Consider the following 24397-nt stretch of genomic DNA (forward strand, 5'->3'; position numbering starts at 1 on the left):
TGCTCAGGGTCCCTTAGGGTAGCTGGGGTTCTTGGTGCCTCTTATTTCAGCACTCACCAGACAGTGGATCTCAGCCAGCTGACTTCTCTGTCCATCTTCATCCTTGCACCCCTTCCTGCCATCACATCCCCCCACCTCCACAGCCCTGGTCCCTGACACTCCCACAATGCTTCTCCCATGTGCCCTGATGGAGAGGTTGCACCCTTTTGGAGCTGGGCTGTACACTTGCTTGGGCCCATCAGGCATGGGGACAGCTTGGAGGGGCAGGGAGGGAGGAATGAGCAGGATCCCTTCCACAACCTGGTTGCCACCCTCACATTGGCTGTGCTGCTTTCAATGAATGAATGAGGTTGGTTGATGCTTCAGCCACTGGTGTAATCAGATCTCTGTGGGCTCTTGAAAAATGTAGCTCTTTTCAGCAGCAAATGTTTGCAATTAACTTTAACATATGGTGGAATTTGTTTCAGTGTCTGTAAAGCATGATAGGCAGTGAGATCTGGCAGAGAATGCACCCAGCTTGTCACGCCCTGGGCCTCGCTGGTGGGAGGGACCTTTCCACTCAATCTGAAGCACTGAGGTACTCGGTGAGCTAAATGGTCATAGATGAGTCAGCTGGGGCCCTGAGCCCTCCCTGTGGCTTGGCACATCCTCTTCCTGCCAGGTGTTTCTACCTTCTTAGTAGCAAGGGGGAAGTGTGGTTCTCTCCTTTTTATGATGGGGGTCAAAAACCTCTGGCCTTAGTGACTCTTGCTGCTCAGTCTTGGCCACTGCCTGGACACTGCCCAGCTTTGGTGCTCCTGGTACAGTGCACCTATTCCTGTAGGGATGCTCTGCAGGATCTGTATGCTTGCTCTTGCCTTGACAATTTCAGTAGGCATCAGATCAGCTCTGTGACAAAATCCCAGGTCAGCTGTATGAGTTAAGATGCATTTGGTTGCAAGTAACAAAACCTGAATGAACGGGGCTGAAACCAGAGAGTTATTTTTACTTAGCAAGAAGTCTGGAGGTATGCATTCCTGGGTGGGTTTGGCAGATCAACAATGTCATCAGGTCTCCAGCCTCTCTCCAGATCTCTACCCTCTTTCCTCAGTGTGTTGACTTTATTGTCTAGCTTTATCAACTAATGGCTGCAAGATGGCCTCCTGTCTTCATATGATCAGGTCCAAAATGGGAAGGAAGGGCTGGCAGTAGGGGCTTCTTCATTGTGTGCTTCTTATTCACAAAGGAATATCTTTCTCAAAAGTCACAGCATACTTCCCCTTATCTCTCTTTGGCTATAACTGGGTCACATGCCCACCCAAAGGCCAGTCACTGGAGCAGTGGTCTGCTTGGCTTACGTAAATCATGACATCCCTGGGATGGGACACATTGCTGCCCAACGAAGTCACAGTTCTTTTAGCAAGGTAGAAGTGGCTATTGGGAAATGGCTATTGGGTATGTGAGTGACTGGGTTTACTGTGGTGATCTTCCAGTGTCAGAAACACAATGGTCATTGGGATGCTTGAAACTGCTGAAAGAGGAGAAGTCATTCCTGGGAAGCAGGAGGAGTGGAACATGGGGTCAGTTGTCCATGCCTCTCCAGGCTCCTTTCACATCTATCCTGTGTGCTGACTCCTAATAGATTATTCTTCCCAAAGTACTGCTTCCCTCAGGTTATGCTTCTACTCAAAAATATGTCGTATCCCAACATCCTATGAACCAGAAGTTAAACTCAGCTTAGCATTCAAGGTCCTCCTCCTTCTGGCTGAAAACAACTTTACATCTGGCAGAAACACATATTTCCTGTTCTGTCTCCTGCTCCTGATATTCCCCTGGGCAGAGTAGGCATCAGTCATGCCGTTCTACCTCCTAGCTGCTTAACACACCCTGGGCTTTTTGCCTCTACATGCTCGCTCACTGTAGGTCTCCATTTGGCAAGTCTGGCCCATAACTCAGCCTGTTCAGGTTCTATGTATTATTTAGAGCTCTCATTTAAGTCATCATTTCCTTGGATAATCCTTCCTTGATTACCCCAACTGAAAGTTTCCCAGGTTTCCTTTTAATTTCTATACCGTTCTTGTCATGTGGGCCAGTGAAAAGGCTGGGATGACTTTATGGAGGGTGGGAGGACAAGGCTTGATTTGATTCCTGAAGTCTGGAGATGGTTTGCATTGGTAGAGAGGACAGAAGTCATGCCAGGTGGCTGGGAGTTGGGAAAAGTCTGTTTACAAGAATGCAGCAAGGTCCTCACTTTCCTACTTTTGCTTCACCTTCACTTGAAGCATCTAGTCTTTCTCCAGGAGCATGTAAAATTATCTCGTGGCTACCACATCGGACAGCACTGAAATAGCACATTTCCATCATCACAGAAAGTTCTATTGGTCAGCCCTGATCTAGAGGGTCACTGGGGGAAGTGTCCTAATGGGGCTGAAATCCTGAAGTCCTTTAGTGCAGGGAAGGTTCCCACATTTATTCTCTTAGTTCATTGAACTCTGACCTGATGATCTCTATTGTAAAGATGGAAATGCAGACTCTGTGCAAACAAGCCTTTGGGAAGCTGGTTCTCAGCAGGATACTTCTAAGCAGCCTTATCCTCAGCACTGGGATAGATAACACCCTCTTGAGGCAATCTCCAAATAGAGTCTAGACTCATTATCTTACCCTCTTTTGTCTCAGAGCCTCCCAGCAGCTGAAGTGTGCTTGGTGAGATAATGGGAGTAAGTGAAGAAACAGGAAATCCATCTCTGGGTAGCTCTTGCAAGCCCTTGGTGGCTTAGCCAGGGATGAGGTAATGAGTCTAGACTCTTGAAGAGACAGCATGCCCGGGCTTTTGGGAATTTCTCTCTGTCCTGTTCCTCAAGTTTGCATAGAAAGTACAGCTCCCCTTCTGTGGATTCTTATGTTGTCTGTCATTTGACCTTTGCAGTGGTTTTCAAAAAAATTTTATAAAAATTTAAAGCACACCTAGAAAGCTAAAGCCTGGTTTCACCATGCTTCTTTAGAACTGTGGGCTATTTTGCAAACTGTTTTCATTTGCTCCTGACGACTGATGACATGGGTATCACTAACTCCTTTTTATAGGTAATGAGATTCAGTTTGGGAGAGGTTAGTTAGCTTGATTGAGGTCACACAGCTAATAAGTGGTAGAGTGGGGACTCAAACCCAGGCTTTTCCAGATATTAGTCCAGTGCTCTTTCTACTACCCCGTATTACCTCTAAGTGATGTTATAAAAAGCATTTTAACAAACCTTCTACCCTACTTCTATTTGCAGCCTATAGGCAGTAGCTATGGGTATATTTACTGGCAATCTTATCCACACAGTAACAGCCCTTCTTAATGCCATTCCTAAGGATTCAATATTTTGCACATTGTTTAAGGTGCAGGCTTAGATTATCCAGTCACTGCCCACTGTTGGACCATCTGCTCCACCATTCATGACTGTGGCTTTTACCTTGGCCCAAAACATCATGAAATGGGTAAATATGAGGCAAAGTAAAATTATTTGGTATATTACACTGCAAGTATCAGCACCTGGGCTTATGTGTTGCTTTGACTTAAGCTTGCCTCACTCATTATGAGATCACATAATCCACAGGGGTACAGACTCAGACTCCTTCAAATATGACATTGAAAGAATTTCATCTTCAACATCCAGGAGACTTTATTTGTTCTAAGTTAAGACCAACACTCATTCTGCATGTGCAATAGATCCCATCCGATCCCTTCTCCTTGTTTTATGGAGAGTGCTCTTGCACTTCTCCCTTGCCTCTCACCTCCGTCCTGAAGATTCTTATCAGAATGCAAACATTCTATAATTGCTCCTTAAAACAGTTTCTTGACCGTAGACCTGCCTTCATCCATCACTCCAGTTCTCTGTGCCTGTTTAGTAAAACCTTTGGCAAGAGATGTTTGCTCTGTATCTGCAGATATTTTTGCTCCACTGGTGCTTTTACCCTAGTGACTTCCATGTTACAGTTTCCAGTGGTCAATGCTCAGCCCTAGTCTTACTTTACCTTTTGGCAGCATTTGACAGTTTTCACCACTCCTGTTTCCTTGAAACACTTGCCTCCATTGGCTTCCACTCCACTCCTGTCGCTCTGGTTGCTCCTTCTCAGGCGCTGTCACTTCTTACCTGGAGTATTTCAGTAGCCTCCTAACCGCCTTTCTTGCCTTTTGCCCTTGCCCTCCCCATAGACAGCTCTCAACACAGTAGCCATGGTGAGCCACAGAAACCTCCAGCCTGCCATTCCTCTGCAAAGCACCCTCCAGAGGCTTCCCCTCCCAGAGGAGACGTCCATGTTCTTATCTTCAAGGCGCTCTTGGGTCTATCTAGACTTCATCATGGATTAATTTACTGTGGGTGCGGTAATAAAGTACCACAAACTGGCTGGCTTGAAACAACAGAAATTTATTCTCTCATGGTTCTAGAGGCCAGAGGTCCAGAATCAACATGTCAGCAGGGCTGTGCTCCCTCTGATGTTATAGGAAAAAATCTATTCCATGCCTCTCTCCTAGCTTTCGTGGTTGCCTGCCATCCCTGTCATTCCTTGTCTTGCAGCTGCCTCGCTCCAGTCTCTGCCTCTGTCTTCATGCAGCCCCTTCCTGTTATCCCCTCTGTGCCTCTGTGTGTCCTGTCCTCTTCCTATAAAGACACCGGCCATATCGGATTCAGGGCCCACCCTAGTCCAGCATGACCTCATCTTCGCTAATTACATCTACAATGACCTTATTTCCAAATGAGATCACATTCTGAGATTCCAGGTGGACATGAATTTCAGGGGGACACTATCCAATCAAATGCACCCTGATACTTCTCCAGCCTCAGCTCTTACGCGCCTCCCCCTGCCACCCCCTCCCGCCACACCACACTCCATGTTATTTCACCAGTGTGAACACACTAACTTGTCATTATTTATTTCCATGGTGGGGAAAAGGAAGGTAGTTGTAGATATATAAAAAGTCCTCCCCGACTTCTGGTTGTAGCATGCTGGAAACCAAACCAGATACCCAATCTAAAGGAGCCTCTGTGTGTGTGTGTGTGTGTGTGGTTGCACTCTGCCTTCACCCATAACATGTCACTTTGATTCCAAGGCAAGAATCCTTTTTCACAGAGATTTTTGTGGTTCTTTAGCTTCCTTGTGTGTCCCTGTTCTCTAATCCTCTGAATGAAGCTGGATATGGTGAGCAGAGCCATATGAAAGGCATCCAAGAGGAAAATTATATCCCAGCCTTGCACATGAATGCTGTGGTTGAGGGTGGGGGGCTGCTGGCTGGTGCTGCACACTTGCCACCACTCTCCCTGGTTTCTCCATTTCCACCCAGTTCCCACTTGCTTGTTTCAGCACAAGTTCCAAGGCTGATGTTCTCCTGGGTTAGGCTCAGCCTGGGTTGTTTATCTCAGAGCCTGGGTGGGCACTGTTTCATGAAGTGGAGGGTACCCTCTGTCCTGCCCTTCCTAGATAAAATATTTAAACATAGTAGATAACCTCATTTATCCAGCTTTATGTTGTAAGGAGCTTGAGCTGAGAATAGTGGTAGTGTGGCCTTATGGTCACGTAATGCTTTTCATTTTTGAAGTACCATTCTACCACTTGATCTGGGACAACCCTGAGAGCCAGGTTAGGCAGTGATATAATGGATCTTCAGGGGGGTTTGCCATGGCATACTTGGTTTGAATCCTGGCATCCCCATTTATTAGATGTGTGAAGTTGAGCAAATTTCTTAAACTATTTTTTTCATCTGTAAAACAGGAATGAGTTTTGAGCATATGAGTGACATTATATGATTTAGTTTTTAATAGGATCACCCTGGTTGCTCCATGATAACTTGGTGGGGGGCATGGCAAGAAGAAAGAGGAGATCCATCTGGGAGGCTGTTGCAGGGGAGCTATGATAGAAGCATGGCCTGCAGTCGGCTGCAGTGGAGATGACGATAAGTGATCAGATTCTGGTTATGATTTGAAGGTAGAGCAGAAAGGGCTAGTTTGGATTGGATGTGAGATATATGGGAGAGAGGTGTCCAGAATGATTCTAAGTATAGGCACACTATGGAATATTATTCAGGCGTAAAGAAGGAATGATGTCCTCATATAGGTGACAACATGGATGAACCTTGAGTATATCATGTTTAGTGAAATAAGCCAGACACAAAAGGGCAAATATTGTATGATCTCACTGATTTGAAATAATTAGAATAAGCAAACTCATGGAGTCAGAATCTAGAATACCAGGGGATGGGGTGGGGATAGGAAATTGGAAGTTAAATTTTAAAATATACAGGATTCCTATTTGGAATTATAGAAATATTTGGAAATGGATGGTGGTGATGGTAGTACGACACTGCGAATGTAATTAGCAACAATGAAATATATATCTGAATGAGATTAAAAGGGGAAATGTTAGATTATATATACGGTAACAGAATAAAAATTGTAAAAAATGCAAATAGGGAACACTAAGTTACACCAGGTTGTAGTTAATAGTAGAATTATAGAAATGTTCTATCATCAGTTGTAACAAATGTTCTACATCAATGCAAGCGTTAATAGGGAGGATTATGGGAATCTTGTATTTTGTGCTTGATTGTTCTGTAAACCTACAGCTTCGCTAATGAAGAAAACAATTTCTAAAAAAGATTTGGTCCTAAGATTTGAGCTCTGAGCAACAGGAAGAACGTAGGCACCAGCAACAGAAAAGGGGGGAGCTGTGGTTGGAGCAGAGTTGAGCCAGGATGTGGTGGATGGAAAAAGTTCAGGAATTCTATTTTGGTTTTGTAAAGTGAAGATATTGAGTAGATAGCTGGATATACAATCTAGATTTAGGAGAGAGATCTGGGGTGGAGAGAGACATTTCAAAGTCCATTAGCATATAAATGATATTTAAAGCCATGGGACTGGACAAGACCTCCAAGGGAAGTGAGAATAGGTAGAGAACAGGACCAAACTTTTCAAGGTCAGGGAGATCAGAGGGAACTAGCAAAGGAAACCAAGAAGGAGTGACCAGTGAGGTAGGAGGAAAACCAAGAGGTTTAGTGCCCTGGAAGCCAAGTGATCAACTATGTGAAATGCTGATGATGGGCTCAGTATGATGAGAACTGAGCAGTGTGGAGGCTATTAGTGACCTTAATAGGACAGTTTTGTTAGAAAGGGGGGCCCAAGAACCTGGCTGGATTAAAACAGAGTGAGAGGAGGAGAATTGAAGACAGTAGCAGAACTGATTTTTTTTCTACAAAATAAATGAAGTAGGTGGTGGGAAAAGTGGATCAAGAGAGGGGTGGTTTCCCCCCAATATGGACGAAGTAAGAAAAAATATGTATAACATATGTATAGCGAGAGACAATATATGCTAAAGCTCTTGAGTAGGTGTGAAGCAATGAAATCTAGTGCCTAGGTGGAGCAGTTGTCCCTCGAAAGTTGTGCAGGACACATTAGGTGTCAATTAGAAAGGGAAGGGCCTTTTAGCAAGTCAGCATCTAAGAGCCTTGAATGGGATTGCATTTGGCTTCATATAACTGCATCCTGACTCTAGTGGGTTAATCAAAAAGAGCTTTTGTTTTTCACACTAAAAGGAAGTCAAGAAGCAGGAAGTCCAAGGATGATGCAGCTGCTCAAGGAATCTGTCAAGGATTCAGTTTCTCTCTTCTTTCTCTGAATTCTTTAACAGATGGCTTTCATTCTGTTGTTCCCAAGATGTCTGCTTCATCTCTAGGTATTATATTTGCATTTCAGGCAGAAAGAAGAGAAAAGGTGAAGAGCAATATGCATGTGCCAGTTTAGTCTTTCTCATTTTGTCAAAAGCACAATAGCTTTTCCAGAATCTCCCCCTTCCCCACCAGTAGAAGAGCAGTACTCATTGACCGGTACTGGTTCACATGGCCACCCTAGCTGCAAGGGAGTCTGGGCAGGTGAGCTATTCAACTGGGAACAGAACCACCTAGATTTTGGTTACACAAGGCAGAACATGAAAGATCATTATGTCATCCAGTTTTTAGTGGGTGGTAAGATAGTTGAAGGATAAAAAGGGTAAATGGTTGAAGAGTACAAATTAAAACAAGAAACAAGAACTGTCTCACTTCCACTGGATCAGACTGCATTGAAACCTTTATGGAGTTCTCAAGACATCTGAAGTCTAATTTGAAAGAAAAGCAGCACAATCTCATGGGGAAGAGGCTGCTTTGGAGGTGCAGGACATTGGCTCTTTTGCTCAGGCTTCACCTCTGCTGAATTTTGTGTAAAGTGCTGCATTCTGCTGATGCCAATTTTGCCTTCTGTATGTTGAGGACAATAGATTCCTACCCTCCTTCCCACGTAATTCAGAGCTTGATGTTATACAAGATGGCACATACTTTGAGATCTTTGAGTTAAAGGCATTCTTGAAATTCAGATTATTCAGAGATATTTTCCACCCCTCAAATAGAAAGGGAAAGCCCCACATGGTAGTTCCCTGTAGGTTTTATGCCATGGTGGAAGATTTTTACTCACATTGTCACTGAATGTTTTGCATGTGCATGTGTATGTGTGTCCTAGAAGGCTGGTAGTCCTTCAGTATAGTGTTGTGTGAGGAGGAGAATAGTGTAGCTACTGCCAGTGTTCTGAACATCTGTCATGTGCTAGGCACTGCACCAGATAATTGAGGAACATAATCACTGGGCTTCAGAATACATCTATTTCCTATTTTGGTACTGTTGGAGCTCCTACCTTGTGACAATATGGCTTTTTAAAAATATATAGCATGATGATAATGAAAATTGGTGGTGACAAAAGCAAACAAGATCTGCAGAGAGCTCGGTGTTGCCCCCTGCTGGGATCCCAGAATTTTTCCCATCAAAACACCATCAATAATGTCCTTGTCCTTCCTATCATTACACACACACACATACACACACACGCACACACAAACTCACAGAACCCAGGAAACATACATTCTTTGTAAGAGTATACACTATATTGGCAAATTGCCATCCAGCCAAGCCAAAAATTGTGGAACAATAGGAATCTGTGCCCAGAATATTAGCTAAAAATACCTCATTCCCAGTTCTGTTGTTTGCTGGGTATGTTTAAGAGTGTCCCAGGAGAGTCATGAGGATGAAAGGAAAGGAAAACTGACATTTTCAAAGGAAACTAAATCTTTAACTCCCTAAAAAGAAAACATACATTTTCCGTATGTCTGTTTTATGTTTCTTGCCATTTTTGCTTGTCTTTGTAACAATATGGAAAGTCTGTAATATAAGTCGTGCCACCTTGGCTTGGGTTATTGGATCCAGGGTTTCACCAGAGTCTTTTGCTCTATAACCAGACTTGTAGACAGCTTCCCAAGTTCTGGCAAAGAAGAAGCATGAGAAGGAGAAAGATTCTAAGCAGGAGAGGCTTGCTGTCCCCCACACACTGTCTACTCACTGGGCTGCTCAGAGCATGACATAAGAGCCTGGGGGACACGTTTCCATCCTACATGGGCCACCATACCCTCTTTTGTCTTGATCACTGACTGAGCCCCAGGCTCTGGGTGGCCGTTTCAGTGGGCCTGGGGTGGGTCACCGATTTTTCCCAGGCCACTGAGGGGAGAGGTTGCTCGACCTCTCAGGGGTCTGACAGCCAGGGGAGCAAGGCAGGTATATGGACATCTCCATGCACATGCACACAGTGGTCAGCAGCATCAGTAAGAAGCAGTCAGCTGAGCACTCATATGATATGGGGAAAGGGTCTGTTCAAAGTATTTGCCAGATAATGTCAGCATTAACCAAATAGCAACTGTGGGCTCTGGTTGGCTAAACATGGAGCTGCTGACTTCCTGAACATATGCTGGTTGGTAGGCAATGAGAGTGGGTGATGGTCAACACTGGTTGGCTAATGTCAATATTTGCTTTGGATTAGGGTAGACCATAACCATAGTTGCCTGAACGAATTGCACTCCCAGTTTCTTCTCAAGTATTTGGCCCTTCATATTAGTCTGTTGGTCTTTTCTGCAATAGCATATGAAGGGCTTGTTGAAGTTGGATTTAATTTGCTGTAATGATGAAGAACAGTGCTTCAGGGTACACCCGAAGTTCTTTTTGGCTCAGTCTGCTATCTTAAAAGAAAATATCTTATGCAAATATTTACATGGAAGATATATTAAATTGATTTCAATAAAAAGAGTTTATAGCTACTGCTTATTGAGAGCAACTAGTATGTGTCACATACTTCAAATACATTATCGGTTTTAATCTCCAGAATATCTCATAAGATACTTATAATCTCGTTTTATAGATAAAGACAGTGAAGCTCCAAGAGGGTCTGTAACCTTTTCTCGAAGGTAGAACCAAGATTTGAATCCAGGTTTCTATCAGACTTCAAAAGCCGTTCTTTTCCCACCATGCCTTGCTGACTCTGGAATACACGCTTTGTGAGAACAGGAAAATTGTATAGTTTGCATTTTAAAGTGAAAGCTGCCATTGCCAGCTTCAATTGCAATAGCCATGTGCGTGACATTGTGCTTCTCAGTGAGGCCAGCGGCTCCCAGAGCCTCTGGGTTGTGCAGACATCATACTTAGCAGTTCTCTCTCCCACTCGTTCATTCCATTGTATAGTCCACCTTACTGCTCCCCAGGAGCAGCAGGGAGACAGAGACTCCAATTGGCTCTGCCAGCCACTTATTGTTTTCCATTTTCTCACCACTGCAGAGTCTTGAGACTGTCTCCTATAGAAGATCCTGCCACTTCTATTGTCCCAGCAGACTTTCCCACCGCCCCAGCACCACGTGCTCAGTGGCTTATTGTGGTGGTGTTGGCTCAGCCTCAAGGACAGAGACCTTGAGCCAGCTGACAAGGTTGCTCATGTCACTACTTCTAAGGCCACAAGCCATGCTTTTGGTTCCCAATACTTTTGAATTCTCTCCTCTCACCATCTCTCCTTGAGTTTAGCCACATGGTCTCCCAGACTCCCAGCAGCAGATTTCCCCGACAGACAGTTTTGGCTTATGGCCAATAGCTGTCTCTGTGCCTGGATGACCTCAGTTACCAAGTCAACATGGCACTTGATGAATGTTGCCATGCTGCCCCCTGGTGGAGAGGGTTGAAAGTGAGTGACACACAGATTCCTGCCTTCTTAGAGTTGCCCAAGACCCTCTTCTTCTACTTTCTAAACCAAAGGGTTCATGTACCCTATCAAAGCTAGTTTGGGCAGCACTTGTGGAAAGGTGGTAGGATCTGTAGTAGTCTGTTGTCCAAATTAAAGGTGGCTCTGATTTCTTATTTCAGAGGGGCAAAAATAAAACACAACCAGTTTTCCTCAAGTAGAATCAGGGTTTTTCATGTGGCTATTTTGTCCTCCAGCCTTCCACATATTTGTCTATGATGTGGAGGCTTTGAGAAGTTCCTATTGGGGCCTGCAGGCCTCTGGGTTAAGGTTAATGAATAGCTCAGTCTTCCCAAATGTAGCTTTAGTTCAGGAACCCTCTGGAGTGTTGTAATGGGGACTTCCCTTACATTCCTGCTCAGTCCTCATGGATCTCTTTTCCTGGGATAGCTCAGAATTTGCACAAGGCTGCTATATATGCAGTATTCCTGAATATGGGGAGTTGTGTTTTCAGCCTGGAGGGTAGGTATGGGGATGGCAAGCATCTAGTGTCTGGTGTCCAGTGGAAGGTGGGGTGGGAGTGAGATCTTGGAGGAAGCCATGGGAACTCATGGGTCAAAAAGTCAGGGATATTGTCACTAAGGAAAAAATTAAGGCTCAGTTTACCTTTTGGTTTTTAGTTTGATGTATGGAGCAAGAAGGCATTCCAAACAATCATGCATAGATGGGGGTCAGTAGGGTAAATCTAGAGAAATCCTGTGTGCATAGTCTGCATCATGGAAAATAGGAATTCAGACCTGGCAGGTTCTTGACTCTGTTGTATTGCCAGACCAGCACCCCCAAAAAGCTGACCTCTGACATTCTTGCATTGTCCATGGCCTTAGACCTGAAGTTCTTGCCCCAGTGTATACCTTCTCATGACCCTCCCTCTAATCTAGATTCCCCCAGCGTCTGACATCATCATTCATCATCCTTTTTACTGCTTTCTCATTCATATTCCATTCTCATCTCTTTTTTTATCATCATGGTTATTGTCATCATCATCATCATCATCACCATCATCATCATCACCATTGTAATAATGAGCATTTTATTGAGGATTTACCATGTCCCAGCACTATGCTAGGCAGTTTTAATGTATTAGTTCATTAATTCTCATTGGCAGCCTATTATTCCCATTTTTTGGAAGGGGAAACTAAGGCTGCAATAATCTGACCAATGTCACGTAGCTATTAAGTGGTGGAGTTAGGGTCTTGGACATAGGTTTATTCAGTTCTTCCATAGTGCGTCCTTGTGCTACATATACTCTATTTCCATAACCCATTCTCTTTCTGGCTGGGCATCCTTGAGTCTTCCTTGGTCCAGTGTTTTTTTGTAGGCCGTGAAATCGGTGGCCCACCAGGTTATGTAGTGAATGGGGCTCCAGCTAGAATTGTCTTGTTTTTCAGTCTTTTTGGAATCAGAGTAGACTCTTGGTTTTGGGTCAAAGAGAGTCTCCCAGACACTATTTGTTTTTAACCCAAACCCATAGAGGAAAGACCTCTTTCAGGGATCCCATCATAACTGATTACTCTGAAGGGATCAATTTGGTGACTAACGCCTGCCTTTTACTTATTTGCAGGCAGCAGAGCCTCAGGACCTCCTACAAAACAGGGGCTCTAACCAGACACCCTCTCCACACTGAGGCAGCCACTTACCTGCTTCATCTTTCTAGTTGTGTCTTCTATGAAAATGGTGTTAGGGGGCATATAGGAAAGAAATGGGGTAAAGGACCTATGAATCAGCCATCACAGAGTGTCTGTCTCCCATGGAGGAAAGACATCATGAACCAAGCTGAGCTGAAATGTGGATAAGATTCTCTTTGGGTTCAGAAAACAGTTATTTTTTCCTCCTAGCCTACAAATTTAGTGAGGTAATGAATAAAAGTTCTTGGCACTGAGTGGGTATTCAATAAATGTTAGTTTGTGTTTTTCCTGTCCTCCACAAATGTCTTTTTCTTTGCAGTCTTATAGCTTTGGAGCTGAAACACATTCTAACCTTGAGGACTCCAATGTTCAGAATGGTGAAGTGATTTTCCTAGGATCACACAACCAGCACCCAAATCCAGGTCTCCATATTGTGTTTCAGCACACTGCCATCCTGCTAGTGTAATTCCTGCAGTACAGAGGTGTGCAGATGTTTCTTGAAGTTCTGCTCCTCTTTGCTGATTGCCTTAGACATGTTCTTTAGTAGTTTCTCAGATATTAAGCCCTCATATCTGCTTTTTATTTTACTTTTTTTAATTTTTAATTTTTAAAAATTCTTACTGTGTTAACATATATGTAACTTGACAGTTCCCATTTTAACCACTTTCAAATATACAATTCAGTGGTGTTGATTACATTCACAGTGCTGTGCTACCATCACCACCATCCATCACCAAAACTTTTCCATCACCCCTGCTTTTGTAACGTTCTTATCTCCTTAACTAAAGAGTTGGAGAGCTTGTTCTAACCCTGTAATAAAAACGTGAAACTTCAAAGTGGGAGAGATTTAGGGAACCATCTACCCCAGTGGGTTTCAAACATGCCGTGGGAACAAAATGCTTTCTTCAAACAACATCTTTTCTAGAAATGAAATATGTATATCTGGCCTTAGCTGGTGTGTGTGGGTGTGCGTGTATCCATATATATGATCCCTTTTAGCATTCGCTATTATATTTGTATAGGTCACAAAGTACTCCACATCCATGGTTTCATTTAATCATCACTAATCCAGGAATGTAGGCATCATTATTGCCTTTTACTTCTGAACAAACTGAGCCTTAAGAGGTTAAGTAATGTGCTCCAAGTCACACTGCCTGGAAGGCCAGTCCTTCTCAGCAAGACTAAAAGTTGTGCATCTTACAGCTTGTGGTTGTATAAGAAGAGAGGTAAGCATTTTTATACACACACATATACATATGTGTACATACATATACATATGCAAAACCATACATATGCAAATCCATGTACATATGTGTGTGTATATGTATAAATGCTATGTTTCTGGAAAACTTTTCATTTGTGTAATTACCACAACAAGGCAGTCTCATGCCAAAATACTATTTAGAGACCTGGATTTAGGTGCTGGCAAAATGGGCCCTTTGGACTGAAGGATGTGGGGTGAGGAAACATGGGCAGTAGAGAACTTACCTCTCCCCAGCCACTAAGGAATTCTTGATATAAAACTGACCTAGGGCAATACTTTTTCTATTAAAGACAAGAAAATGGAGGCCCCCGGGGGAAGGTAGTGGTTTTTCCCTTGGTAAAATGGAAGAACCCTTGAATCCAGGTCTTCTGACTCCGAGTCCTACGCTCGTTGCCTAAGTCAGGTCATCTTTTCTTGTCCTCTTTGGCTTCCGACGTGGCACCTAGCCCAGGGCAGGGTGCTGGAGATTGGCTTCAGGAAGGACAGCTTCACTTGGATTATCTTGGCCCGTGGTGCTGAGTGGACGTGTTTTGTCTGAGGCATTGTGCTCTGCCAGGTAGCTCACAAGCTGTGCATCTCCTGGGGTCAGTGCTGCTCTTTGGGGATGGAGTCATGGAGATATCAGAACCAGGAGGTGTTGGGAAAGGGCTCAGGCTGCTGAGGAAGAAAGTTATCTTAGAAGACGGCTCAGGAAACCCTCAGGCACTGAAGGCTACCTTTGGGGTAAAAAAACACAACCTCCCCCCAACCAAAAACCAACTGAAAAACCATCAACAAAGGTCAAAAGACAGAGGCGAGGCAAATAAAATTGTTAAACGTTACAGGTCACAAGGACTCCACATCCATGTTCGCATCTAATCCTTACTAATGTAGGCATCATTATTGCCTTTTACACCTGAACAAACTGAAGCTTCAGGAGATTAATCAACGTGCCTCCAGCAGAGGCAAACAGAGCCTGCGGATCCAGACTCTGTCACCAAAAATTGAAAGTTAAGCATCTTGTGACTGTACAAGAAGAGCTGGAAGCCTTAGGCATCAAATGGAATTTCAGCCAGCCTCTAAGCCTCTCTGCCTGGCAGATAGAGTGGGAAAGGGCCAGAGGGAGCAGGTAAAGGTGGGGGGAGAGAGAAGGAAGGAAGGGATAGAGGAGGGAAAAGACAAGATCCTGTGACCCCAAGCCTAAGCCAATTAGATGGCTTTCTCTTTTGTGCCAGTCCTGATTGTTGCCCTCTTATATATCCCTGATGTGCACGACTGTGGTCCTTGTTTAGTCTGCCACCTGGTTAGAGAACGCATGCTCTCTGAGGGCAGGGATGGCTTTATTTATAACTACATCCCCAGAGCCTTCCCTACGGAGGGTGTGGAATATAGGGGAAGGAGAGCAGTAACTGAGTGCTTAGTCTCTGTACACGTACTGTGTTTAGATGCATTTCCATGAGGCAGATACTGTTATCTCCATTTTAGAGGTAATTTGAGATGCAAAGAGGAGATAAGGGATCAATTTGAAGAGCTTCCAGGGGTGGGCGAGTTTATAATGGTGAGAAAAGTTGAGCCTTGTATTTGCACTAAGAAGCGCTGTCCGTGTCCGGAAACTTTGCCTGGCTTTCCAGGGCACAGCCTGTCTGCCAGGCTCTGAACCCAGAGTGAGGTCTCATTAGCATTCAAAGGGGGAAGTAACCGTGGAGGATGCCATCCAGGGCATTAGGAAGAGACAGGCTGTGTTTTAATTACGACCTGGACTTTTGAACAAATCCTTTTCTCTGCTTGTCTGAGCCCTAGAGAAAACAACTTGTGGGAGGTGTGTAGTTGGCAGCTGAGTCCACAGTGGTACCCGTACAGCTGTGTACACATCTGGCATGCAGGTGGTGGACTCCATGGGTGCACTTTTTCTCCTTGAATGGCTCTGGGTTAGGGAGGCTAACCAGAACCAAGGTGGTAAGGTGAGATTGACCTGGTCTGAGCCAGAGGGGAAGTTACTGGAGACAATGGAGAGAAATAGGTCTGCCCTCCTCAGTCCCCACTGACCATGAACATTTCAGGATTTGAGCCCAGGTATCTCCCACCACGTCCTCCAGCCGCTCCTGAGTCAACATGGCAGGCTTCTTTGTTGAGGTCTCCCCAACCCTCCCTTCTCCAACTCCAGGCACATTTTTGGAGTGGGAGATGAAATTAAGAAGAGAGGAGAAAGAGGAGGAGATTAACAGGGTAGAAGTTAGACAAGCACAGATGCTACCACCTGCTGCTGCAGATTCCCAAGTGCTTGTTGACTCCCTGGGAGCATTTGTCTTGAGTCTGTTTAACACTTCATTCCAGGGGAAGGGGAGGAGAAGGAGGGCTTGGGGACAAAGGGCCTTTGACCGGCTCCTGGAAAAGCTTTGATTAGTTTGTTCAGGTTGACAAACAGTGATGGTGGGGGAAGCGGGGTGGGGGGCTCGGGGCCCAGAGATGAACCGAGTGGATTTTCTGCTGACTACAGTGTCCAGCATGGAGAAAGGGAGTAAAGGCAAATACGCAAGGAATGGGTGTTCCCAGAGGTTCAGACATGGAGAGAACATCCACACCAGGTACCTGGGAGAAGGGAGAGGGCAGGGGATGCACTACTGGTACCCAGAGTTCTGTTTTTTTTGTTTGTTTGTTTTTTGTTTTTTTTCACTATAGCACACCTACAGTGGTAAAATAGCCACACCAGCACTTTGGATTGTCCCCCAATCTCACCCCACTTTCTGAAGTTGAGGAGCAGGGGGCGGGCATGTCAAAGAGGTGTTTCTGGGATGCCCCTGATCCACGGCCCAAAGCAGGGAGGATTGTAGTGTTGGGCCTGTGTTGAGTGAGACAGCACATGTACTTCCTGTCCTGAGCTGCTCGGTCTCTGTCCTGGGGGGCTACTCCACAGTGGATTCATGGGAAGCCCATTCATTACCTTCTCCAAGCCTTGGCTTCCTTCCCTCTAAGAGCTGAATGCCTTCTCTCTCTCTTGTGCCAAGCTGTGTGTAACGCCTCCTTGGGAACCCCTCCTCATCTTCCTCCCTCCTCATCTTCCTCTTCCCTCCACCCTCAGAACATTTCCCTCCTTCCAGGAAGCTTTCAGGGTGAACACACTGTGCACACTTACATGAACTTAGAGCCATGAGCTAGTAGTTTGAGGGCTGCCAAGTGATTAAATATTATAAACAGACTGTGGCTTTATGCCATTCAGTTTTGTGTTCATGAGACACTGCTTTGTATTGTTCTTATCTTCTGCTTCCTTAAGGTAAGTCCCTGAAGGTGGGTATTACTTATCTACTCTCTTCTTTGTTTATTTACTGTCCCCCCTGGTAGCATGTGAGCTCCATGGGGTCAGGGACTTGACTTTGTACCCTCCTGTGCCTATGACAGCACCTGGCACATAACAGATGCACAACATACACTTGTTTATGCTGAATGCCATCGGTGGTGACTTTCATTTCCTCCCCTCCTTGTTAAGACACGGAGTGTATGGTGTATTTTGGGGTACGCAGTGTATACTTCTGAATAAGTAAGGGAAAAGGATATGTGCGTGAGTGAGTGAATGTGTGGGTGAGCTCTCGCGAGGGGTTGGTCACACTTGGGCTGTCATGGTGCGTGGTCTGTGTGTAAGAAAATACTCTTCAGTTATCCATGTTTCCTTGACCCCTGCCAAGGTGGGAGTCGTTAGCAGAGTCGGGTGGCATCGGCCCCGGGTCGTGCTCTGTGTCAGCTCATGTTTGTCTTTGGGCATGTGAAGAAGGGGTGTGGGGTTTTAAGTTCTTTAAGCTTACCCTGGCCATTCTGTCCTCCCTCACCATCCTTTCTCGTACACCATCTGACCTTTCCACAACCGTTGACTCCTCTGGTATGCAGGGACAAACAGAGAGGGTGTTTGGACAGAGAAGATTTTTTCCCCCTTTTGTTCTAATACAACAACTCTTTATTTTGGAAATAGTATAATGAGAACCCAAATACTCAGATATTTTGAGGGCAATTTTTAGAGTATGCTGTCTTTGTGTTTGGACCAGGGGCTTTGACAAAGTTATCAAGAAGCAATTAAAAAAAAAATTCAGAGAGATCTGTTTTAAGTGCCAGGTCATTCATAGACAACCCTGAACTGTTATTAATCTGGGTTGACAAAGAAGAGAACAACCCTTATTAAGCATCTACCATGTGTCCACTCCTAAGCTAGGCTCTTTATACATGTTATTTTAGGAAGAGGGTGAACAAATTAGATCCATGGGTCAAATTGAATCCCTTTTATCATGTACCCTCCAGATGTAAGAGGCTGTCGAGTACATAAATATTCCATAGGCCTTGTTCTTGAGATACAACCTATTGGCAAGGTGGCTTATAAACATGTGAAAATTAAAATAATAAGACAAGATTAAAATAATATTTGAACTTAGTGATATGAAGCAATGATTGTAGGACTTTTAGAGCTGGAAGGGGTTGTCTGGCTTAAGCTAGGACAATGGAAGCGCAAAGAGGTGAAACAACCTGCCTGAGATTTTGCAGACAGTTATACACAGAGCTGGTGGCAGAACCCAGACCTCCTGATCCCACCGCAGACAATTGCCAAATGACCAGCTATAGGTATTCAAAAGAGGGGCAATGGCTTCAGGCTGGAGCAGGGGGAGGCTCAGGGCAGGATTCACAGAGAAGGTGGGAGCTGCTCTGAAGGATCAGTTGGATTCAGACAGATTGAGCAGGGAACAAAGGGCTTTCCAGGAGGATGGAATGGCATAAACAGGCCCAGAGGTGGAAATCAGGAATGTTGAACACAGGAGTCCTGACGTTATCATCACCCATGAGTAAAGAACACCTGAAGCCTGGGAGCAGTTTTCCAAGCTGCCCTATCCCTCATCCCTGCCCAGGCTCCATGCTGTGGGTTCTGCCTTCTTCTCCATTGACTTCCCTGCTGCAGCTTGAATTCTGAGTCTTATAACTTCTGAGCTGCCCCACACCCCCCTTACTCATCTCTCTCAACTCTGTTTCTACTCCACCCTTCACATGGCCAAGAGTTCCTTTTCCAAAACGTGGTTCTTATTTTAAAAATATTTCACTGATTCCCTGGTCCTTGCCAGATGATGTCCACCCCCTTGGAGTGCAGCTGGTCATGACCTCTCACCTGCTACTCCTCTCAGAGCCCCCTGCATCTGGCCTGCTGGAGTACACACCATGCTTGAGCACAGCCTGCACTTTCATGATCTCAGGCCTTTGCACAGGCTGTTCCCTCTGCCTGGACTGCCACCCCCCTCCCCCCACCCCTTTATGCCAGCCAGCCCGCTTTCCTTCCTGTCCGTCATTTGACCAAGATTTATTGAATACATAATAAAATGCAAAGCCCTAACCATTGTTTCCTCTTCCAAGCCCCCATATCTCTCTGCTCCGCTCTGTACTTTAACTGTCTGGACATGTCTGTCTCTTCCATTAACCGGAACTCATTTCCGGAAGGGATTTCCCTTTATTCAGCTTCACATTGTTGGTACCTACTGCTCTGACACACTTTAAAGGGTTTGTTGGAAACAAATAAAATGAAATAGGTGTTAAATCCTGAGAGATAGGCTGAATCCGGACTTTTGAGGCCATGGAATGTCAGGCTGGGAAGTTGGGATGTGGTTAATCTCTCGAAACATAGATTATACATCAGAATGCCCCAAGGAGCTTGTTAAAAATTCACATTCTGCAATCACACCCTTCTGTACACTGATGGGAGTGAGTATGGACAACTTCGTGTTTTATTGTTATTATTGCTTTAAACAGTAAGCTCGTCCTGGCATGCTGGGCAGCCTGCCTGACTCAGTCTGCAGACTGACCTTGGGGAGCCCTGGGCCAGCGATCACACCCAGCTCACCCTGCGCGTCGGCTCTGATGCCATCCTGCCAGTGGCTCTCACCCTTCTTTCCTTAAGCTTTTGGTAGAGTAACTCAACTGAATGATTTTATTTCAACCTTCTTAGGGAACAAATAACCCTAGATTTAAAGAATATTCAATTCCAAGCATCCTTGTCTCAGGGCTTAAAAGACCTTTTTGCCATTGCGGTGAGGGGAGACTGGGACCCAAGCCAGACCTTCCTCACAGTGCATATCCTCCCTCTCTCCCCTGCTGCTAGGCTGTTTGCTGTCAAATGTGGGGGCTGCTTTGAGGCCATCGCACCCAATGAGTTTGTTATGCGGGCGCAGAAGAGCGTGTACCACCTGAGCTGCTTCTGCTGCTGCGTCTGCGAGCGGCAGCTCCAGAAGGGTGATGAGTTTGTCTTGAAGGAGGGACAGCTGCTCTGCAAAGGGGACTATGAGAAGGAGCGGGAGTTGCTCAGCCTGGTGAGCCCGGTGGCTTCAGACTCGGGTGAGTATTCTGTGATGGGCAGGGGATGCAGTGGGGTGGGTGGAGTGTGGAGAGTTGGCAGTGTGCACTGCTTCCTCTCCAGAGGGCAGCCATCAGGGCAGCCCAGCTCCATGGCAAGGTACTTCTGTATTTCTAGTAACTTCCTTGTGGGTTTGGAGTAATCTCTTATCAGTCAGCTATGGTCCTGATGATGCTGTGTAACAGATAGTCCCCTAAATCCCATGGTGTTCAAGCATAAGCATTTGTCCACACATTCAGAAGTCTGTGGGTTAACTGGAGTGACTGTTGCAGCCTGAAGTTCTTTAAGTCATTTGGAGTGTGCTGAGCTTAGGTGAGCTTAGTTCCAGGCTGTAAGGCAGGTTCTTGTCTGCTCTGTATGATTCATTCTAGGATCCAGGTTGAAGAAGCAGCAGCTAGAGGACATGATCTGCTGCTGACAATGACAAAAGCTCAAGAGGTTAAACCCAGCCATACAAGCAGAGTTACAGCCTCTGCTCACACCATGTCTGCTAAAGTAGGTTACATGACCCAACCCAAAGTCAAGGGGAGAGGAAATACATTCTGTGCACCCTGAGGCCCTGGCAGGGTAGAGATATATAACAAATGAAAAAGTGGAACTAATAATTGAGCCTTCCAGTCACTTAACTGCTCTAAGCCTGTGTTTCCTCATCTGTCATGTGGGAAAGATGGACTCTACCCAAGACTTGGCAGGTCACATAAAGAAAGGAACTAGAATGTATTTGTTCCTCTTTATCATCACCCACCTAACCCTTACCTCTCACTTTGAGGGGAGATAGAAAAGGCATGGAGATTTCACAGAGCAGGTTTCAAGAAGCCAGAGAAATTAAATTAAATTAAAACTGTCCAAATTAAGCATGGAATGTCACCCCAAAGTGTTAGTCCCCTCAGGGCAGCATTTGTCTTAGCTTGGCCCACTTTTACCCCAAGAATCTGTAAGATCCAGAGGTGATACCTGTTGCCAATTTCAGTCTAATTTCAAACTCCTGGTAAGAGGGCTTAGCAGACCCTCTGTGATCCCACTCTGCCCACATCTTCAGCCTCTTCAGGAGGCTGCGATCCCTCCCACTCTACTCTCCAGCCTTGCTGGACTCATGTCATGTATCTCTCACTCACTTCCAAATCTTGAAGGTCTTTTCCCTCTGTCTCTTTCCCTTCCTCTTTTGTCTTGCTAGCACATTCTTTAAACTTCCCTCTAAAGGCTGCTTCATCGGGGAAGCCTTCCCTTACACTCATGGCGGGTCAGTTTCCCTTCATTTCTCCTACTGTGACATTTCTCCCACTTTACTCTGGTTCCTTGTTCAGTTGTTTGTTGTTCTTTCCAGACCACTAAGCTCCATGAGGGATGGCGTCTATCTTATTTACCTCTGTGTCCTTGGGACCTAGCACAGGTCTGGAACACTGAGGGTTGCTCTGTAAATCTTTGTTAAAAAGATGTACAAACACATGAAACAAAGTCATTGTTTCATGGGTGACATGGTGCTTAAGTACAAGAGCTTTGGAGACAGGTGGGGTGACTTTTTCTGGCTGCTGCACTCATACCTGTGTGATTTTGGACAAGTTAATGAACTTCTCTAAGCTTCAATGTCTGTAACTGTAAAATGATGATAATCATATGTACCTAATAGATTTGTTGTTGGAGAATGTAAGAGTTAATGCATGTAAAAAGCCTGGTGCTCGATAAATGCTGGTGCTTAACTTATGCCGGCAGTGTTAGCATCATCATAGCAGTTCTCTTGTTTCTTGTTTACCTCTCAGCTGATTCTTCTTGGCTGATCCTGGTTGTAGCCTTAATAAGCTGACAACAGGACAATCCCAAACCCTGTTGAGCTCATTGGTGTTAGTTTTCCTGGATATGTTTTATTTTGGGGGAAATCTTTTCTTTCCAGGAACACTGTCACTGACATATTGATGGTCTCCTTCTGGGTTAATTGGCCCCATTCTAAATCCAGCTTGTAAGCCATCCATTTGGTATAAGAAGGCCAGCTCACCCCGTCATTTCTCATTAGATGTCTCGCTGTGCCCACCTGCTTAGGTCTTCTTCCCACACTACTGCAAAATCTTCACATTCCCAAAGGGCGATCAGAATGCCAGCATGACCTTAGAAAAGGCTGCACACCCAGAGGGACACACGATTCTTTCTTATGTGGGAACCAATGCTGTGGTCTAGCCTTCCCTGATACATAGTTACGTGGGACTTGATTGCTAAGTTATCCAGTTGGCCCCTGTGTTAAAAGTACAGATTTAATCAACTCCAAATTCAACACAAGGCATTATGGTCACCACCCCACCTCCAAAAAAAGACGAAAAAGTAAAAGCTGGGTTTAAGCAGCATTAATAGAAATATAATGCCCAGAGCTTATAGTTCTTGAAGGAACTGCAATAGGCCCACTTTTCTGACTACATTTTCAGCAATATGTTAAATTCTGGGCACTTCTTAACTTTTAAGAAGTGTTTTAACTTTTAATTTTTATTCTAGTAACATATGCAACCTAAAATTTCTGCTTTTAACCATACTTACATATACAATTCAGTGCTGTTAATTATACTCACAATGAAATGCTACCATCACTACCATCCATTTCCAAAACTTTACAATCAACCTAAACAGAAATTCTGTACAAATTAAGCATCCATTGCCTATACTCTAACCTCAGTCTATCCCCTGGTACCCTATATTCTAGATTCTAACTCTCTGAGTTTGCTTATTGTGATTAGTTCATATCAGTGAGATCATACAGTATTTGTCCTTTCATGTCTGGCTTATTTCACTCAGCATAATGTCCTCAAGGTTCATCCATGTTGCAGCATGCATCAGGACTTCATTCCTTTTTTATGGCTGAATAATATTCCATTGTATGTATATACCATGTTTTGTTTATCCATTCATCTGTTGATGGACACTTGGGTTGCTCCCATCTTATGGCATTTGGCAATAATGCTACTGTAAACATTGGTGTGCAAACATCTGTTCAGGTCCCTGCTTTCAGTTTTTCTGGGGGTCTACGTAGTAGCAGGATTGCCAGGTCATTTGGTAATTCTATTTTTTGCTTCTGAAGGAACTGCCAAACTGTCTTCCACAGCAGCACTTCTTTTTGAGATCAGTATAGATAAACTGGAGCTTTCTAGTTCATTCATTCGTTCATGAAGTCATTCAGTAAACATATCTGGAGTGATTGCTCTATGCCAGGCAGGGAGTCATGACATGAATGACAAGAATGATGTGGGGAAGTCTCAAAACCATGACAATGAAGGAATTATAGATGTCTAGCCTAAAAAAGTTAAGACTAAATGCAGACATAATTGTTGTCTTCAAATGGTTGAATCAGACCAATTTTTTTCTAACTTCAGAGGGCAGAATTAGAGTTAATTCATTCATTATTCATCAAAGTCATTGAGTATTTACGTTATAGATAGAAAGGTACAGGGAGTTCTTGATTCATATAGGGAATATTAGAATGTCACTCTGATTATTAGATCAAATAAAGAGTGAAACTACTCAAGAGATAGACCTGCCGTCTTGTTGGAGCTAATATTGGGAGGAGGGATTCTAGACAACCTGTTGTCCCTTTTAAATCTACGAATCTATGACAGCACGTAAAACTTTAAATAAAATGACATTAATATCTTGACCAGAAACAAATATACTGTCTGCACCACTTGTTTTGTCACTTATATAAATGCTGCCTGTATTGCACCATAAAAAGTTTTGTGTGCCAAAACTTGCCTCACAAATGAGAGGACAAGCTTTAGAGAACAGGGTTGTAGCTTTTAATTCCTTTCCTCCATTAACAATGCTTAATAAGCTGCTAAGAAAAGAACAAGTGATCAATAAGTACCCAATGAGCTGAATTAAATCGTCAAGGAAAGAAGTCCATCTTATATGAGGATTTATAAAAAGCAAACAATTTTAGGGTCTGTCCCACTACAAATACAATTTCTTCTCTCCTTTCTGTCCTGGTGCTTTACAGATCGTAGGTGCTTGATAAATATTTGTTGAGTGAATGATTAAATGGCCTGTCATCTTTAACGTTTTTATCAATGATTTGAATGAAGACACAGAAGGC

The 24397-nt window shown here is 44.4% G+C and overlaps 1 protein-coding gene across 1 annotated transcript in view; it reads left to right on the plus strand.

Annotated features, from left to right (window-relative positions):
- LMX1A (LIM homeobox transcription factor 1 alpha) overlaps positions 1 to 24397 on the plus strand; it is a 171398-nt gene that overhangs the window by 81037 nt on the left and 65964 nt on the right. The window contains exon 4 of the mRNA XM_037813190.1: positions 20080 to 20312. Coding sequence (XP_037669118.1) covers positions 20080 to 20312 — 233 coding nt within the window. The remainder of the gene's footprint in view (positions 1 to 20079; positions 20313 to 24397) is intronic.

The sequence above is a fragment of the Choloepus didactylus genome, chromosome 2 (genome assembly GCF_015220235.1).
Source record: "Choloepus didactylus isolate mChoDid1 chromosome 2, mChoDid1.pri, whole genome shotgun sequence".
Classification (NCBI taxonomy): Eukaryota; Metazoa; Chordata; class Mammalia; order Pilosa; family Megalonychidae; genus Choloepus; species Choloepus didactylus.